The following is a 21,169-nucleotide window of genomic DNA, read 5'->3' on the forward strand; positions in this document are numbered from 1 at the left end:
AAGGCCCATTACCCTTTAATCCACCATAGTTAATCCAAGTCCATGATCTTTCTTCATTTAATATTAATTAAATATTAACACTCGTTTTTAAATCATAGGCCTCTTTTATTTATTGTTAGAAAATTCGGGATGTTACATCTTCTCATCACAACAACCGTTACCATCGCTTAGTCGCCCGCATCACCAAAGAAATATCTGCCGTAACCCCAAACCTACTCACACAAATCCAAGCTATCAATGCCAACAAATTATCATAACCAATCCCATGAACTAAACCGGTCACTCCTCTTGAATCGTCATTAGATACATCTTCGCCCGCCAATACAAAATTCGAGACTCTTTCTTAAGTCTAGATCCCCAAACTCTCCTTGATGCCATCACACTTTCCTTTACTCTCACCAAGAAACGCAAGAACTATGGCTTAACCAATTTAATCCACTTCTCATAACCCTCAAATTCAATACAATAAAAAGTCATACACTGGACCGTACCCTATGCATAATACCTACAAGTCTCACTATCCAACAACCTTCTTATGCCGAATTTGCTCTAATTGCAGCCATTATGACCATATCATCACCCCATGTCGTGAACCCATACCCAACTCAATCGATCGATGACTCAAACCGTTTCTCCATCTTTTACTCAACCCTTTACCCGATCATTCTCGACATATCAAGCTTACTACAATTGTGGTGATCCAAGTCATCTTCGCAATGTATTCCCTAGACTTGTCTATGCGAATCAAGCTCAAGTTCATTCAAAATCAAGTTAACCCAAGCCAAAACCATCCCAAAAACCACAAGCCCCAATCCATTAAGCCCATTTCAATCAAACCTCATTCATGCAAGCCATTCAAGCCAAACCTATTTGAGCCTTTTAAACCCATCCAAGCCCAATAGATCATCTTTATGAACATCCAACCCTCCAAGGTGCACAAGGCCAAATGTTCCAAGTTAACCACAACTAAGGATTCAACCTACCCGAAGACCCTTATTGGTTTCAACCTTTTAGCTATTCATTTCTTTTAAATTCTTATGCTTAACTCAAATCCTCAAGACCATCTATCTCAAGCTTAATATTCTATCATTATCGTGATGCACCTACTCTCACCGCTCGCAAATTTTATGTTGTTTATGTTTCTTTTAGAATCATCCTCGTTATTCTCCAATATCTTTAGTCTATAAATCATGCGCAAATTTATTGCTCAATCTAGTTCCCTCTGACCGGTTACCACACCCATTTAATGCTTATTAAAGCTAGAGGTTATGAGCATATTTATGATCATGGCTGACTAATAGAAACCGTTTGTACAATTTTATCTCAATTTTTTAATTCATAAAATATTTCATCTATCCAAACCCAGTTAGTCTAACAATTCATGTAATCTTATTCAAAGTTACATTCTTGAACAACACCCCCCCCCCCCCTCCCAAGATTTCATTATGTATTCTTAAACTTTTGCATGTTTATTATTGTTTCAATATTTTTGCCGGCTTTTGTAACAACGACCTTTTTACTTTGAACTTAAAAATTCGTTTATTATATTTTGTTGATAATGTTCATATATATTTAACGATATTTTGGTTTTCTATTTATTAAAGTTCATGAAAGTTCGTCAATTAATTATTTTTCCACAAAGATAAATTTAAAAATGATTAACTATTGTTATTATAACTCATACAATGGGATGAATTATGTGGATCATCCAACGATAAAGATAATTATGGGTCTACACGTAATTATGCAAGTCCTAGAAAAAATATCATAAGTACGTACGATTGTGTGTTCTAACTTAGAACCCAGGGTGTTTTGGACAATGGTGCAAATGTGGTATGAAAATGGCATGGTTGAAAGATGCAAGGTCAAAGCCTATCATTAACAATATTGAGTTACGGTTCTAATGACTATTTATTTGTGTTTTTATTCTTTCGTATGGCTTCACAATCGTTATTTTAAAACTAGTGTGCAGATTTGTACCATCTGCGAAGATCGACTATTGTAGCCTATCTCGAGTCCGAATCAGGGCAAACTGTCTAAAGAAAAGTTGTTCCTTACATATTAATTTAGTTTACTTTATATTTCTATATTTTTTGAGAAGTTATTTATATCTTTAAACATTTATTCAATCAGTGACATGTCCGTCCAAAAGTGATTTCGTTTTTATTGCTTCTTTTTCAACTTGTAATTGTGTTATTATAACTCACCCAATCTTAAGCAAAAAAACCCGATCTTTTTATTCACTAATAAAGGTTACTCACACTCCCCTTTTTACGATTTTATATTTTGGGGGTTTTATGCGTATACAGCTTTATTATTTATTTATTATACAAGTATATACTCAAACACAAGCCCATTATTTGTGTAGTTGTGATATTGCTCGATTAGTAGCTAATTGCTAAATGACTATTTTTTTAAAGTTTTTACGGTTGGTTGGTATCTCATCATCATCGTCATAATATGATCATACGCCATCCGAGTAAACATGTCTAATCTAGTGGCATATTAAACAGACACTTTATGCTAGTTGATGTAATGCACATTATCGCAGGGTATTGTCAATTTATATTATCATATACATCTCAAATTGTGATTGCTTGCTCCACATTATGTTGATAAAATATATCTATTTTACGCATGTCGAAGGTAGCTATTTGGGATGAGGTGAAGTTTTGAAGACTTAGTTTGGACCTTAGGTTTAAAAAAAAACAAAAAACAATTATTAGTTTGAGTTTGATGTAATGTGTTGAATTATTTTGTTTTGTGAAACTCTTGTGTATGATGATTTGAATGAATAAATTCGAGATTGACACATATTATTTTTAGTGTATTTTGAGTTATGATACAAATTATGCCGCGTCCCAGCATGTTCCGTCGTAGGTTGGGATTTGAAACAAATCATAATCGCAATTAGATTGGTTATTTTTATTTATTATATAATATCAAATCGTGGTTACTCGCTCAACACATGTTGTTTTCTATATATATATATATATATATATATATATATATATATTATTTTTACACTTATTGCATGTAGTTTTTGGGATGACTGCAAGTTTGAAGATTGATTTAGTTTGAACCATAGGTTATTAAAATAAAAATACAATGTGTATTGTATTTCTTTTGGATAATGTAATAATACATGGTTGTTTTTATTTATTTAAATGTTTTTTGTACTTTGATTTGAAATGCGATGACTAGATATTTTCGCTAAATAAAATAGTGTCTTCATTTTATTTGTCAACTGAAACATAAATGTAGGGGTGAGCAAGATAAGGGTCTGACCCTCGAAACCTGATTGCCCGACTTGTAGTACCCGTAACTAGAATCGGCTATATAATATGGTTCGTTTAAGGGTCTTTAAATTTCACCTTAAAGGGTAAATTGATTTCAAGGGTCTAGCCCTTATTCAAACCCTTGACCCGTTTACTAGTTTCTAGATATATATCAAAGTCGCAATTCTTGTTATTGTTTAGGGGGTAGAGTCTCGGGTTCATGTTTCTTCCTAAAAGGGTAAAGTGTCCGGGTGGAGTCTTAGGTAAGTCTTACCCTTGAGAGTCCTACATAAAATTTATGGGGATTCATGGATGTTTCAACTTTCAAAAAAAATTTAAATTTTTAAGATTTTTTTTCTTCCAATTCAGTTTAAAATACCTCAAATTCTCAAAATTAACCTCAGTTCCACTCACAATTCATTTAAAGATGGAAAAATAAATAAACTGAACCGAACAAATGCATAAATGAGCCAAGTTCATTTTTGAGAAACTAATACTATTGTTAAATTAATTTTAACATCGCATGAAGTTCTAACTAACTCGAACATGCAATGGGAAGTATAACTTAACATACCCGGAAGAAGAATCAAAATAATAAAAGAAAAGTCTTAAACTTGGACGATTGACTTTATGAAGTCAAAATTGAAAATACTCCCAATTAGCAAGCACAACAAGAGAAATTTCGTGAATTGAGTTGTAGCAAAGTGAAAGCAAAGATGAGAGGGTTTATTTATAGATGAACATGATTCTAAGAGTTTTGAAATTGTTTGAATTAGTCAAGCTTGTTAAATGTAATTGAATACAAAGTCAAAACATCAATTTGATCTTCAAAACGAGTTGAACGAAGATTAATGGTCAAGTATGATTATTATCATCATAAATTGCTCACATGAAACATTATTTTATTGAATTGGTAATGAACAGGAGTTAGTGACTTGAATTGAATACAAATTCGTGTAACAGACTACGCATCGCGCATCGCGATGGACCGGGAAGACTGACCATCATGACGTGCACACTTTTGCTGGAACTTTGAAAATTGACACTTTTTACCCCTGGACTTGAATAATAAACTAAAAGCATAAACGTACGAAATGGAACTGAGATCGAGATCGTAACAATGAAATAACATTATAATAAATTAATAATAAATCACGAATAACATAAATCATAAATTTAATTCAACTTTCATTAATAAATGTGAATCCAAATTTATCAAAATTTTATAATGGGTTCAAGTTTCGGGTTTGAAAATTGACAAATGTCACATGAGTGTTTGAACAATGCTCTAGTTTGTGTTGTCGAAAGAGAAATATGTGATAAATTAATATAAGGCAATGTAATGACTCGATTTCAAGCTTTCGAAAGACGAAGAGGAGAAATCAATTAGGTACACATTTATCTTTATTTACAATCGTGTTTTTTTAAAGTACGTTAAATTATTTTTTTTGTTTTGGGTGATTTTTAGCACGAATGAAATAAGGTGTGTTTTAGGTGATCTTAAGGTCTTTTATCACAAAAAGATGATATGTTTGCAAAAGTGGATGGAATATATAACCTTACTCGTTTAGTGGTTTAAACCAGAAAAATCGCTATTTTCCTTTGGTTTATCGGATATTGAAGCTAGCATGGTTATACTGGGTTGCAACCATGTAAAATCTATGGATTTTTTCTTGTTAATAAACGCTAGTTTTTTTTACTAATTTAATAAAGTTCTCGTATTCATTTCACGTCTACATTTATTAGTGTTGAATTACATGTTATTTATTGAATAACATTAACTTTGTATGCGTAAATATATGATCCTATGTTCATTTCATCAGAAACATGCTTAATCGAGAATATGACACGTTAAACCGGAATGGCTAGATTAATATTTTATAACATGTAACAAAATATTTTGTTATTATTATTAATATTATTTTATTCTAAGTGTTTAAATAAACCATGTGATATAAAGATGGACCATTCTAGAATCTTATACCTAAGTTTATCTACTTCTTTTAATTTGAAAAAAAAAAAACTTGTGTGTATATTAAAAGTGCATGGCACATTTGAGATAAACCTTTTTTTTCAAATTAAAAGAACTAGGTAAACTTACTTGTGAAACAAGGTTAAGGTAGAAGGTACTAGAATATTCCATCTTTTAATCGCATGGTTTATTTAAATACTTAGGATAAAAATAATATTAATAATAATAACAAAATATTTTATTACATGTTATAAAATATTAATCTAGGCATTCCGGTTCAATGTGGCATATTCTAGATTAAGCATGTTTATGATGAAATGAACAAAAAATCATATAGTTACGCATACAAATTTAATATTATTCAATAAATAACATGTAATTCAACACTAATAAATGTAGACGATGAAATGGAGACTGGTTCGGATTGAAAAATATGAGGGTATATCTGTTTCATTTTATCATCAAGTTCCCAAGTAAACTCGGGTCCTTGCTTATAGTTCCACTTGACTTTCACTAGACAGGACTTTGCTTGAGTTTCTTGACATCATGATCCACTATTTCGATATGTTTATCAACAAAGTGAAGTTTTGATCAATGCGGATATCTTTAAGGGGAATAGGCTGAGTGTCATCGGCTAAGAATTTCTTGAGGTTAGAAACATGGAAAGTGTCACGAATATCGCGCAATTCCTGAGGTAGTTCGAGTTTGTATGCCACTAGACTAATCCTATCAAGAATCTCAAAAGGTCCAACATACCTAGGAGCAAGCTTTGTTTTTTCCCAAATCAGACAATACCTTTCCAGAGGGAACTTTGAGTAAGACTTGGTCACCAACTTTAGACTCAAGTGGTTTCCTTTGATTGTCAGCATAACTCTTTTATCAATCACGAGCGGCGTTACGTCTTTCTCGAATGATAGCAATCCTATCGGAGGTTGCTTGGACGATTACGGGACCAATAACTTGTGAGTCACCAATCTCAGTCTAACACACGGGTGTTCGACATTTCCTACCATACAAAACCTCAAAAGGAGCACATTTGATGCTAGTATGGTAGTTGTTATTATAGGAAAATTCAATGAGAGGTAGGTGATCATCCCAATTTCCTACAAACTCGATTATGCAAGAACGGAGCATGTCTTCTATGGTTTGGATGGTTCTTTCGGTTTGACCATCTGTTTGGGGATGATAGGTTGTGCTAAGATCCACACGAGTCCCCGAATATTTTTGAAGGGATTTCCAAAAGTTGGAGGTAAAGCGACTGTCACGGTCGGAGATTATGGATAAGGGAACACCATGACGTGTCACGATTTCGTTGATGTAAATTTGGGACAACCTCTCCATCTTGTAGGCTTCACTAACAAAGATGAAATGAGCATATTTGGAGAGACGATCATTATAACCCAAATAGAATCATGCTTATGAGTGGTTTCTAGTAGTTTAGTGATGAAATCCATGGAAACCTGATCCCACTTCCATAGAGAAATCTCAGGTTGTTGAAGCAAACCCGAGGACTTCTGATGTTCCACTTTAACTTTTGAGCAAGTGAGACACTTCCAACATACAAGGCTATATCCTTCTTCATACCAGGCCACCAATAGAATTCCCTAAGATCGTGGTACATTTTATCGGCTCCCGGATGGATCGAGTATCGAGTTTTGTGTGCTTCATCAAGGATAAGATTTCGAAGGTCTTCAGGAATTGGAATCCATAAAAGTCCCATGAAGTAAAGAACTCCATCGGACTTAGTATCAAATTGTTTTTCGGCTCCACAATCCAATTCGGGCTTGAGATTGTTTTGGGCTACCACTAGGGCTTGAGCTTGAAGAATTCGGGCCTTAAGGCTAGTGTGAATAATCATTTCCATGGCCCGAATATGATATGGTTTAACTCTATCCTTTCTGCTTAGGGCGTCGGCCACGTCATTCGCTTTCCTGGGATGGTAGCAAATTTGGCAATCATAGTCATTGAGTAACTCAACACAACGTCGTTGCCTCATGTTGAGTTCTTTTTGGTTGAGGATGTGTTGCAAGCTTTTATGATCGGTATAGATGACACATTTAGTTCCATAAAGGTAGTGTATCTAAATTTTAAGAGCGAAAATCACCGCATATAATCAAGATCATGAGAGGTGTAGTTCTTTTCATGAATCTTGAGTTGACAAGAGGCATAAGCTATGACTTTGCCTCGCTGCATGAGTACACAACCGAGACCTTGAATTGAAACATCACATAGACAATGAAATCATCATTTCCATCGGGAAGGGTTAAGATGGGTGCGTTACAAAGTTTTTGTATTAGGGTTTGGAATGCGTCTTATTGTTTTTGTTCCCAAATGAACGACTTGCCTTTTTGAGTTGAGGTGGTGAGAGGAAATGCTATTTTTCAGAAATTCGAGATGAATCGACGATAATAACCAACTAGACCAGGAAGGAACAGATTTCTGATGGGGTTTTTGGAGCTTCCCAATTCTTGATGGCTTTGATTTTTGCGGAATCCACGTGTATACATTTATCATTAATAACATGACCTAAAATTGAACTTCGCGAAGCCAGAATTCACATTTTGAAAATTTGGCATAAAGTTGTTCTTTCTTCAACAGTTCCAAGGTGAGACGAAGGTGTTGCTCATACTCGTTCTTGGTTCTTGAATAGATTAAAATGACATCAATAAAAACAATGATGAATTTGTCAAGGTACGGTTTGCAGGTGCGGTTCATGAGATCCATAAACACTATGGGTACATTAGTCAAGCCAAAGGGCATGACCATGAACTCGTAGTGTCCATAGCAGGTACGAAAGGCGGTTTTGGGTATGTCTTCATCAAGAATTCACAGTTGGTGATTACCCGAGCGGAGATCAATTTTTGAAAAAAAAAGTGGCTCCTTGAAGCTAATCGAAGAGATCATCAATCCTCGGTAGTGGGTATCGATTCTTGATGGTAAGTTTATTTAACTATAGGTAGTTGATGCACATTCAGTGTAAGGCCCCGAACCCGGTAGCCCTACTTTAGCGTCGGATTTACTCATAAACACAGTTCTAACAATCAGAGTTTATTTAAACTTTCGCATAAACGTCAACTTAAAGCATTCGTTACAAAACATTAAATCTTTTCTTTGATACCATAACACAAAACATTATATTTAAAACATCTTTTCTTCCATATTCAAATGCCAGCCTTTCACTCCATGCCATGTGCCATCCTCATGCAAGCTCTTTAATCTACTCACCTGTGTGCATACTACAAGTCAGCTACGCTGAGTAAGTTCTAGTTAATGAAGCAACTTACCATACAACCATTACATGCAATTATATACGTGACCGAAGACACATAGTCCATTGTCTGACCTGTTCACCTTACCGCTTAACCACTTAATTGTCCCCTACGTCTTAGCCACTTGTTTACGGAAGTACATAGAGGCTTACCCTCTCACGCACTCACGTTATGCCACTTAATAACGGAGGCACGTATAGGCTTGCCCTACCACGCACTCATGTTATGCCACTTTAATAACGAAGGCACGTATAGGCTTGCCCTACCACGCCATCACGTTATGCCACTTTAATAACAAAAGCACGTATAGGCTTGCCCTACCATGTACTATCGTCCTGCCGCTAACATCCTTACTAGACCCTTGCCAATTCTATCACAATCTACCTCTACTTGTCTTCAACACACTTTCTAACTTTTCATCATTTACATAATAACCAATTTACATAATAACATTTACACACACTAATAACCACTTAGAGATCATTCCCATTGGCAGTACGTGCAATATCCGAAAATCATTCACGCACCGACAAACATTTGTTCATAACATAATACTTACTATCACATCAATCATTATAGCATACACTTACCACTTAAGGTAAGTGTATTAACACTTCACATCGAGTATGCACACAACCCCGAAAACCTAACAAGGAAATAAGGCTAGAAACTCACCTGATTTCGGTTACGTCTTCCGTAAATGGTTATTCCTTCTCTTTAGCTGTGTGCGACTAACTGCTAAATATGTATTTGTTAATTAACCGTATAACTAATTAAGTTGGTATTTTCCTAGATTGGGCTTGTTTGTCCAATTCATGCAGATGGGCCAACTAACCAAATCAGGTCCACTATTCACAACAGCTCCTGGGTCTAGCTGATCCAGGCCCACAGACTATATCTGATCATTAAATGGCCGAGAACCCCAAGGCAGAGAACCCAGCAGAGTACTTGTGACCGAGAACTCTTGGGACCGAGATCCCTGGTCTGACCGAGAACCTATGCCTTGACCGAGAACCCTGGGTCACTGAGAACTCTCGTTGACCGAGAACTCGTGTTGACTGCCTGCTGACCGAAAACCATTTGGTTTGACCGAGAGCTCACCGATTTGGCCGAGAACCCCCAGGTCATACGTTTTCAACTCATCTTTCTATCTTTAAATCCATTTCAGGCTCAAAATAATGTTTAACGGCCCATAATCACACTTTTAACCACCTATTTTCCCATTTTCCTTAACTGTTTTACACCCGTTAGCATCCCTTCAACGAGATCTAATCCGTTTATGTGTAAAGCATGAACCTTTAACCATAAAAATGTTCATTAAGCTAGATCTAGGGTTTTCTTGATGAACCGTATATAACCTTGAATCCTTTACGTCCATTTTAATCATCAAGTTTGCTACTTTATAATTTGTCTAGGCCCGATCTACTCTAGGTTTGAGTTTCATGACAAACCGTTCACAAAAATGTAACCTTTAAACGTAAAGAACATACCTTTAGACGTTTGTAAGGTCACGGCTAGCTTGGTTATGAGCTTGAATCGCGTATATTGCTTGGTTATCAAGGATTAATCAAAGACCTTGGCTCGTTTTAATCCCAGATCTCACCTTCTCTCTCTCGCGGCCGTAGGGTGTGTTTAGGTGTGTGTTTTGAGTGTGAAGGGAGAATAAGATGGATGGAAATGGAAAGATTTAGGGTTTAAGGGGTATTTATACTCCCTTAATGGACCTAGGGCCCATCTTTTCTTTTAAGTCCATAGTTAATTCCTTCTAATTAGCCTACTTATCTTACCATCTATTATTTTATTATTTCTTTTACCCACTCAAGTAAACTTGTCTGTCATAAGAGATAATATATAAAATATTATTATTTGAAACTTTGGGATGTTACATTCGGAAAGATCTGTCCTTCTTTTTGACGAAAAGGACAGGAGCTTCCCAAGGTGAGAAACTGGGTTGAATAAATCCGTTGTTGAGAAGTTCTTGAAGTTGGCTAGAGAGTTCTTGCATTTTGGATGGGGCTAAGCGGTAAGGATATTTCTCTACGGGAGTTGCACAGGGTATAAGGTCGATTCGGAATTCAATTTTTCGAGACGGAGGAAGTCCTGGCAAGTCGTTGGGAAAAACTTCAGGATAGTCTTTGATAACGGTAATATCTTGAATCTTTTTCTCTTCGGATTTCTTGTCAACTACATGCTATAAAGGCATAGCATTGTTTCCTCAAAAGTTTACAGGTCTTCATACAAGAGATGATTTTTAGGTTACGATCGAGTTTTTCTCCTTGAAGGATTAGTGTTTCACCGGATGGTAACGGGATACGAATGAGCTTCTGGGCACATACAACTTCGGCTTGATTACGGGATAACCAACCCATTCCCACAACTAGGTCAAAGCTACCAAGCTTAAAGGGAATTAGATCAATATTAAGAGAATGATCATCAAAAGTCAAGGTGGAATCGCGTATAATAGTATTGGCTTGGATGGTTTTACTATTGGCTAACTCAACGGTGTAAGGGAAGTCTAGTTTGGTCGGTTTCCATTTAACAAGGGGTTCAAAATCAAGTGATATAAAGCTTCTTTCCACGCCCGTATCAAATAGTATGGATGCAAATTGGTTATTCAATAGAAACGTACCGGTTATGACATTGGGATCTTGACGTGCATCCAAAGCACCAATAGTGAAAGCTCTACCACGAGTGGCTTGGTTGTTATTTGGAGCCAATTGGAGAAAACTGTTCTTGAAATGGTCTAAACCGCCACATTGAAAGCACGCACAAGCATTGTTATTGTTTGTTGGTGCGGGGTTGGATACCATGGCTTGACTAACAGCAATAGGGGCAGTTCAACATCGAGGATCTAGATGCCTAAATTGACCATAATTAGTACACTTTCGGCATTGGGAACTTGGTGGGTGATGATAGTTGCAGGTGGAGCATAGAGGGTGAGGTCCAGAGTACCCTGTCCTAGCTAGGGCTTGGTTAGCAGGAGCCATAACTTGGACGGGCACAACAGGGATGACTGTGGCGTAGTTGGTGGTTTTTGGTTTCTTGTTAGGTTGATAGCTAGTCTTCTTGAACTCTCTCTCTCTCTCTCTCTCTTTTTGTTTCCCCGAATCCTTCACCAAAATTCCAGTTTTAACTAGTTCATCGGTTAAGGTACTGGCTAGGTTTATGGTGTCTTGGAGGGTTCTAGGATCAACGGTCAAGATCATGCTCCTCACTGAAGATTGTAAGCCATTTATGTAGCGAGCGATGGCCTTTTACTCGGAAGTGACTAGGTGGGGTACTAGCTGTGATAGTTCTTAAAAAAGGTTGGTATAGCCAAGGTGATTGGCTCCTTTCATGGTATAACCCCAAAATTTAGCTTCCATCTTTCAGAGTTCGCTCTTGTGACAATATTTTTTAGTCAGCAAGTCTTTGAATCAAGGGTGCTAGCAGCATACTTGACCCTATGATTCTCCGGGCAATTGCACATGCTTAAAGCGGCTTCTGTGCTCTCGAACCATTGTAACAACCCGGTGGAACCTTCTGAGCCGGTGAACTCGGTGGGTTTTGAAACAACAAAGATTTGGTAGGATTGGTCATAGTTTTTTCCATTATTGTTGTTGTTGTTGTTTCAATTGAGTTGATTGACGATAGCGGGAAGAAGCGTGGCCATTTGAGCGAGCACTGTTGCCAACGGGGCATCGTTATCGTTGTTGTCATTAGAGGCATCGCGACGAGAGGCATTCTAAGAAATTATCATACAAATATGGATAACTAAAAGGGTAAGGAATAATAAAGAAAATGTTTATGAAAGAAAGATAGTTCAAACTAGAAATGTCATGGCATCAAAATTTGAATAAAAGATAAACTAGAAAGTGAAAAGATAAATTAAGAATGTAAGCCCAAATATTCCAAAAATCTTCAAGTTAGTTGCAAGGGTCCAGCCTTGTTTGCTAGTGGCATCATCCTCAAGCTCATCGCCAAGTAGTTGATTACTTCCTACAGAGCTATTGACTGACGGGGCTAAGAATTCTCCGATTGGGCCTATTAGTTCTCCATGGGTGGGGGGGGGAGGAGTTCTCATTAAACGGGCCCAACTAATTGGGTTGTAGGTGGAGATACTTGGTGATGGAGTGTTCAACGGCTCGTCCAAGTCTTCTTAGCGAAATGTAGTCTTCGGCTAACGGTGGCAAGGGGATGTGGGAGTTTTTGGAAGGGTTGGCGGAACGGAATCAAAAGACATTCTATAAAAGGGAAGTTAGTACATCTAATAGAACATAATTTCAACCTAAGGGACATTTTTAGATGTAGGTCGGTTACTAACTCTCTACGACCAAGGCTCTGATTGATACCAATCTGTCACACCCCCCGGCCTATAAATGTGTCATGCACTTTTCTTATACACACATATTTTTTTAATTATTATTATTGGTTATGATTATGATTATTATTAGTTAATCTCTTGATCTTTAAACAAGTTTTATCTCTATCTAAATCGTATTCAAACCTCAAATTTTGGCCTGTAAATATAGCTTCTCATTCTCATTATTTTTCACACCAAAACTCATTCTCTCTTTTCTCTCTAAGCATAAACAAGTAAGTCTTTATAATTATTTTTCTTTTCATTGTGATCTTTATACCTTTTTGTTTTCAATTACGAATTTTTTCTTGTGTGTTATTATGTTTTTGAGTTTTCCTTTGAATCTTCATAGTTGTTCATATACTCTCACCATGATCAACATAAATTGTTAATAAAACCCTTACGTTTTTGCTTTAAAGATGATGATCATGGTAGTATGATGATAGATCTATTGGCCCGACCCGCCCACTGAGGTCTCGGGGTAGAGGCTTGTGTGTTCCAAATCCGACGATCGTTAAACATTAAACATAATAGTCTAATCGTGGATTAGACGACTCGCTAAATGTGTCAGAGGTTTGGTTGTAATCACTAAAGTATATAAAGTAACTTAACATATATGAAATGTTTTCAACATAATACATATTTTTCTATTATTTAAAACTTATGTTCTCACCAACTATTTTTAGTTGACACTCTCGCATGTTTTTCAGGTGAAGGAAATTAAGTTACGAATATTCATGAAGTATCACTTAGAGGATGTGTCAGACCTAGAAGTTTAAAGAAATCAAGTGTTATGCCTTGCTTGTTATTTGAATTATGTTTGGTTTAAACAATTTGTTGGTTTATTTTAATAAGAGTTTTTACATTTAATACCATGTGCATGACTTCAATCTATGCACGCCCCGGCGTTTCTACATTCGGTCGGGGGGGTTGTGACAAACCGCAATCGTTGAAAGATGCTTTTCTATATTAAAGTTTATCAAGACGGATTTACGCAATCGAATGGATGAAGAGTATTTGAACAATACTCTAGTGTGTGCGACCGAAAGAGAAATATGTGATAAAGTAACAAAAGGCAACGTAATGGCTCGATTTCAAGTTTACAAATGCAGAAGAGGAGAAATGAATTTGAAATACGTTTATCTTTATTTATAATTGTGTTTTTTAAAGTACGTTAAAAAAATTGTGCTGCCCTGAAATTATCATGTAGATTCACCACTGATTTCGAGGAAATTAATTTCAATTTGGTTTCAATTTCTAAGGATTCAGCTAATGAAGTAGCCTCTAACGATATAACCAAGTACACCACATTTGTGAGGACAAACAATTGAATTTAGCTACTAGGTTAGTGTCCCGTGTAACACACGGGTAAGAATTATAGAGAACGTCAAATATACATATATGAATTACATAATGAACATTATAATTTTATAAATTATTAAGTATTACATAATAAATATTAATGAATGGTAATTGCATATTTTAAAAAAAAAATAAATTAGTAAGAATAATTTGTATTTGTATTTTAAAAGAAAACAAAATTGAAGGTTGTAAATATATACCTATTAAGGAAAAAAGAAAGTTAGAATCAAATCATCTTAATTGGGTTGGTAAGCCACATATATTTTAAAAGCAAGGGTAGTGTGTTTGATTCACATCAACAACATAGTTGTCATTTTAACAAATTGAATTAAACCAATATAATAATAAAGTGGAATTGTTAAATTGAAAACTTGTACACTCGACATCTTATGTGAAGGACGTATATAGTTGAATGTCATGTGAAAAACATTTTCTTTTAATAGTATAATTAGATTCACGAGATTTTTTCTCAAATAAGGGTAGATATAAAACCTCTTGATGTACTTAAATTTTTTTTACTTATATGGGTACTTTCAGGGATTTAGTAAAATATTTTCATCCACATCACCCCTCCCACAACCATTGCACTCCCATAATGATTTACGAAGATTCAGACTATGTTTCAAGCAACGGTTGAGGTGACAATCTCATATGCCGTTCTATTTTGCTTCGTTCAGTTTGGTTTCGTTATATGTAGACGACGGTTTTGATTTTGGTTCGTTCGTTGTGAACCACGTTTGACACCTTAATTTTATTCATGCACTTTATATTAGCTTTTTATTCTAATTATATGTTGTTTTCTCATTCAGATTTATTTTTCTAAACCAATTCTCAATTTCGTTTGGCACCTAATGTTATTCATCTTCTTCAATTTCTGTTTATTATTGTATTTTTTTTTTATTTTTTATTTTGTTAAAGCGTTAAAAGAGATTTATCATTGTTTATATGAAAAAAAATACCACATCTAAAGTGCCATGATGATTTTTCTTTTTTTATTTTTTTTAACATGCTGCCTTAATACCGAATACTAAAGTCTAAAACCCATTGTTAAATTTGTTTAATTTACCCATTAACTATTATTAAAGGTATATGAACGATTTGTTAATTTATTGATCAATTACATTCATGAGACAAGATATTGAATTTGCGAATAGTGGTACCCCGTGCCTTTGATTGCCGTGAGGGACATGAGATTGAAATTTGAAGATGTCTTAGAAGATGAAATTGGACATGATTTTGAAAATGATACAAATGATGGTGAGTTAGAAGATGGAATTAGAGATGCAGAAAAGAAAAGAAAAAATGTCAACCTTTATGGACTTTGTAAACTACGTGTTAACAATCCTGTAACATATTCCTCAAAAAGCTTAGAAGAATGGATGTTTGAGCCGGATGAATCATTTTGACAGTTTGTTTTCGTATGTATATGATATCACTAGACGAGTGCCCGCGCGATACAGCGCGATATGCATACATTGGTAATCACATAAGAGATTTTTCGGTGCTCATCGTTCCGTTTGAAACCGTGGATTAAGAATTCTTATTTTAAACTCAATTTAGTATCAAGGTACAAATGAAACCGAAATCTAACCATTGTTAATGGTTTGTTTTTGTTGGGTTTTAATTTTCAACGGTTTGGTTTTAGTTTTCGATGACAAAAAACAACTTGGCTCACGGCTTAGTTTAAATCCATCAAAACCGGACCACAAATGCCTATACGTAAAATGCTGTTTTTTTAACTGAAAACAAACTATGACAATATTATACTCAAATTAAAGAGAATTAAATGCTCGTTTTTATGGTACAATTTTTTTTACATTGGTAATCACATAAGAGATTTTTCGGTGCTCATCGTTCCGTTTGAAACCGTGGATTAAGAATTCTTATTTTAAACTCAATTTAGTATCAAGGTACAAATGAAACCGAAATCTAACCATTGTTAATGGCTTGTTTTTGTTGGGTTTTAATTTTCAACGGTTTGGTTTTAGTTTTCGATGACAAAAAACAACTTGGCTCACGACTTAGTTTAAATCCATCAAAACCGGACCACAAACGCCTATACGTAAAATGCTGTTTTTTTAACTGAAAACAAACTATGACAATATCATACTCAAATTAAAGAGAATTAAATGCTCGTTTTTATGGTACAATTTTTTTTAAAAAATATTAGCGTATGAAAAAGTTATGACCGTTCACTACTAGAAAACATGTTCTTTTCTTAGAAACATTTCCTACAAGTAATTCCAACAGATTTCAAATGAATTTTCAACAAAAAAAATATAAACTCTAATTTTCCTACAATATTGCAACATAATAGTAAGAATAGGATTTTCGTTGAAAAATTGTTGCTAACTTTCCAACAAATTTCTAACAAAAAAAATATTTATCAGTTATTCCTTTTGTTTTATTATGTTTGTATAAACTAACCCCAAATGAAAAATAAACCGGAAAATAGCTTTTGTAGGAAAGTTGTAGGAAGTTTGCAACAGTGTATATTTGTAGCAATTTTGTAAGAAAGGTTGTTGAAAAACGGTTGAAAACAATTTTCAAGCATATGTTTTTCTAACACCACATTTTGTTGGAAAATTGCTGGAAAGTGGGTTTTTCAACAGATTTTCTACGAAATCAGTCGTAGAAAATTGTCTAATTTCTAATAGTGGTTTAAAAATCGTGAGGGAATTTAGGTTAAAAGTGAAATTATAAATAATATATAGTTAAAAGATGGAGGATCAAAGTTGTAAATATTCTTTAATTTCCAAAATTTGATTAAAGTTGAGGGGAAAATGATGTAAATAATTTGAGGAAATATTAAAGACATGTGAAATTTAGTGTTAGAATGATAATTTTATCTCTATGTAAAGTTTTGAAAATTTGTAAATTACTTAAAATTGAAGTGTCTTAATTTGCCCATAAATGATGCATCATATATAACATAGGTTAGCAGGTTAACTTTATTTTGTATTTGATTTGCTAAAAAGACAACTATTTTGATTTATTTTGTTGTTGGGATTATTAGAAAATTATTGTTTCCTACGTACAAGTAAATATTTTTCAAAAAACATCAATATGGTTAACACTTTTTGTATCTACGTACACTCATTTGGAAAAGCGGGTTTCTATTACTTAGGTACTGTTTGTTTTTTAAGAGGTAAAATCTGCAGTCTGCGGACCACATCTGCAGACATCTGTAGCAGAAGAGGTGGATCAAACCTCTGCAATCTGTAAGAAGAAGAATATTTGTTTTTTAACGTCTGCAGACTGCTAAAATATAAAACAGAAATTTTTGAAATAAGCTGAAATTTAAATAAAAAAGTCATTCAACCTATTAAAAATTCTTAACAAAACTAAATAAACAAAATATTCATAAACAAACCGAACCGAAGAAACTAATCAAACCTATTAAGACTCTTAACAAATCAAACAAACCACAATTTACATTAATCAACAAACATTGGAGCCATCGTCAGTTGTACTTCCGTTCATTGCCCCACAGTCGTCGTCTCTGGCATCAATCGGAGCCACCGTCGGCCACCCATTTTTAATTACAATTTAGATCTTGATTATACAAACCCTGTTAATAAATTTGGAGGTTTTTTACTCTCTTCAGTTAATTTCTTTGAAAACGGGGGAATCAATAGCTGCAACTTACCTTTCGAAAAGTTGAAATTATAAAGAAGATGAAATATGAAGTGGATAGATTATTAATAATAAATGTAAGAGATTTGTAGTTCTAATGCATTAAGTGCTTTCCACACGTGGAGTTGCTGCCAATGAAGAAGACAGAGATGAAGAATAGGTGAGGGTGGTTTGAAAGATCCTTCCTATAAGCCACCATCGTTCCTTCAATAGGGCTGGATAGTATGGCGGCCGGAGGGCGGCGCCGGAGCTGCAGGTGGAGGGCGGCGCCGGAGGTGGGGAGAGTGGTGACGGGAAGAGGGTGGGAGATATGGGGGTTAGGGTTTGTGAAGATAAATGTATGTTATTGTGAACATGTGAAATAGTTTAGAAGAGGTGAGAAGTGATAGGTCCATGTCTGCGCCAAAAAGAGGGTGCGCAGACCATTTTTTAATGAATTGTCATTCGGAAAACAAACAGTCTGCAAGCCTCTATGTCTGCGAAAAGAGACCAGGAAGCTCTTTTGGGGAGAAACAAACACCCCCTTAGAGAATATTCAACAAGCATTTCATTATTAGTAAAACAAACTGTTGCCGGTTATATTTATTATTCCAACCGGTTCAATTCATACAAACACAATCATTGAGTGACCGTGAAGTCGAGGTTTGAACAAGAGGTCCCTCTACGTAGCAACGAGGAACTAAACCCTAACCTCGACTTCTCCAAATCAAACAACAAAAAGTTATCCTCAAACTGATAGGTCCCAACCACGATCGCGTGTTCACTTGTCGGACCACCATCGACAACCGCGAGACAGGCCACATCTTCCGTCACTTGCTTAATAGAGTTCCTGGTGGACACAGTCCACTTCTTCCCATCTTGTAGCATCAGATCAATATCCGGTACTTTTAAACCAACATTAGTACCATTAACAGTAGTGTTAAAACACAAACCGAATGGCGCGGCCAACTTATTTGCACGTGGGATTCGTTTTGTAACGCTCGAAAACCTTCTAACTACATTGTTATAAACGTCGGTTCGAAGCTTGGTGTAATGGTTAAGTGTATTTATTTTGGTTGACGTTGCATTAGCAGGAATAACAATAGACCTGTTTTTAATAACAATAGCATTGACACCAATGAAATATCCAAAAGAATCAGGTTGCTTGAGCAACACGGTATAGGAGAGTAAACTTCTCACGTCAACATCAGATTTAGGGTTAAGATAATAAGGACCATTTCCAAGAAAAAGAACACCAGGATTAGAAGTAGTACTAGGCAAACATAGACCTACAGTTCGGTTAACAGGATCGTGTAAATACGCTGGTAACGCGTATGGGGACGTTGAAAGCGCAATCACACCGAGAACATTTGAAGGGAAGGGATCAAATGTCCAAGGAGGAGTAGATGCAGCGGTGGGATAAGCTGTATAAAGATCATCAAATAAAACATTTTTACCGTTGTTGCTTGTTGTGAACATGAATTGGTCATATGTTGGTAAGGCCTGGCTGCACGAACCCGTAACCGGGCTGATGATATTAACCGGGCATAGCTCGCAATCGAAATAACCTTCATACATTGAATGGTTGGTTGGGGGAGGACAAGAAGGGTCTTGATATGAGAAAGTGGTTCGTAAATCGGTGCATGGGACCTCGCGGCATGTGACCGCGTACGGGCACGCGTCGCAGCCGTCTTGGTGAGGGTAGCTGTAGTGCCATATGAAGGGAGCATCGAGGTCTATGAGTAAGCTTTGTTGGTGGTACTGAGAGTTGAAGTAGGCCGGAGTGTCATGACGAGGGTCAGGGTATTGGGAGTTGTCGAAATAGGCGTGGGTGCTGAAGAGCACGTTAGCGGCGGCATCGGTGTGTTTGTTGATCGGAAGAACGATGGAAGATGCTGTGGCTTCATGTTGTTGAGAGGTGAAGGCTAGAAGGATGATGATTACTTGTGTAAGAAGAAGCATGTTTGAATGTGTATTGTGTGAGGGTATAATGCATGCATGGGTTGCCTATTTAAGAAGCCAAAATTAGGACGCGGGAACACCAAGAATGGCTTTAAGGAAACCTCTTTTTAAGATTTCTTTTTTTGTATATGTAGATAAACATTTTTAACTATTAAACATTTGTAACTATTGTCAAACTCAGTACTTAGAAGTGGTTATGTGACCGCGTAAGTGTCCCCCTTTCTTTCTCTCGCCAGTCTCTATAATACTTTTGTAAACATAACTATGTATATTTATTAACGTGGCTTTAGGCTTGGCAAATTGTGGGTCAGGATACAGGTGAACGATCAAAACAGGTTCTAAGTAAAAGGTGTTCGAATCAAAATGGACATTTTTTGTAATAAATTATCAATTAGGTTTTGGCTCAAAATGGTTCAAACGAAAGTAGAACTTGATTCATGAAATAACATGTTTATAAAAAAAAAAGAAAGAATTGTGTGTTTTGGTACATGTGGTTAGCTCTTTCTGACAAAATGGAGTTTTTGGACGAATTAACCCCCTAATGTTTAAATTTGATTTTGATCTTTATCCTTAAAAACATCACTTGTTATCTTCCTTTAAGATAATGGACAGAGCTGATAGCCTATATTTTGGATTCTTATTAATTTCATTTGTTGTAACGTCCCAAGGTTATAATAAAATGGATTTTATCACTAGTGTTATGGATTTAATTATTAAATGGGTTTAAGAGATGTTGATGAATTAAACATTTAGGCCCCGTTTGTTTTTTTTAGAGATTTAAGTCTGAATCTAAATACCACATCTGAATGTTAAGAGGTGGTTCAAATGTCTGAAATCTGAATCATTAAGAGGTGGAGACTAGAGACGAACCTCTAGTCGTCGGAGATGCATGGAGCCTAGTCTCCTGGTTAGAAGTTAATGGAGGCCGGAGACAAACGTATGTGTTTTTTGGGTTAAGAGGTTTTCAGACCCACTAAAAGCTCTTACTGGTTCAGATGTTATTAAGACGCTGAACCTCTTAATGCCAGAAAAAAAACAAACAGCCCCACGTCTGATTACGTCTGACCGAATCAGACGTTTTCCTCTATTCAGAGAAAAGAGACAAAAACAAACAGAGACTTACTACGTGAAATTAAAGAGCTAGAGTAAGACGGTAAGATGTTATAAATAGAAAAATGATGGGATAAATATTTTTACTTTATATCCAGCCACCACCAGCTGCTTCTATATGTGTAAAAAAGTTTAGAGAGATCGTCTAGAGACAGAAATGCATCGTGTTTGACCTCCGAGCTCGGATTCAGGATTTGAAGCAACCATTCAATAGAGGATCATTTCCTAAGGGCGTGTTCGTTTCAAGGATTTGTAAGTAATT

General features: G+C 35.7%; 2 protein-coding genes across 2 annotated transcripts; both read right to left on the reverse strand.

The window, feature by feature from the left end:
* Window positions 1–10,401: 10,401 nt before the first annotated feature.
* Window positions 10,402–11,329, reverse strand: LOC143579967 (uncharacterized). Its single transcript, XM_077063132.1, has 2 exons — window positions 10,856–11,329; window positions 10,402–10,710 (listed from the first exon to the last, which is right to left on the reverse strand). The coding sequence occupies exons 1-2, from the start codon at window positions 11,327–11,329 to the stop codon at window positions 10,402–10,404; spliced, it is 783 nt and encodes a 260-aa protein (XP_076919247.1).
* A 7,106-nt stretch (window positions 11,330–18,435) lies between these two features.
* LOC143579969 (chitinase CLP-like) lies at window positions 18,436–19,810 on the reverse strand. Its single transcript, XM_077063133.1, has one exon. It carries the CDS (start codon window positions 19,795–19,797, stop codon window positions 18,475–18,477), a length of 1,323 nt encoding a protein of 440 aa, XP_076919248.1. The 5' UTR covers window positions 19,798–19,810; the 3' UTR covers window positions 18,436–18,474.
* Between the last annotated feature and the right edge of the window lie 1,359 nt (window positions 19,811–21,169).

Source organism: Bidens hawaiensis, unplaced genomic scaffold (genome assembly GCF_021521415.1).
Source record: "Bidens hawaiensis isolate Kalapana, Puna unplaced genomic scaffold, B.hawaiensis_p1.1 tig00030181_1, whole genome shotgun sequence".
Classification (NCBI taxonomy): Eukaryota; Viridiplantae; Streptophyta; class Magnoliopsida; order Asterales; family Asteraceae; genus Bidens; species Bidens hawaiensis.

Coding starts and splice junctions, on each gene's coding strand:
- LOC143579967 (XM_077063132.1), bottom strand. CDS start 11,329: ATGGTATCCAACCCCGCACCAACAAACAATAACAATGCTTGTGCGTGC. Junction 10,711..10,855: donor CCCGTAATCAAGCCGAAGTT/GTATGTGCCCAG, acceptor ATGCCTTTATAG/CATGTAGTTGACAAGAAATC.
- LOC143579969 (XM_077063133.1), bottom strand. CDS start 19,797: ATGCTTCTTCTTACACAAGTAATCATCATCCTTCTAGCCTTCACCTCT.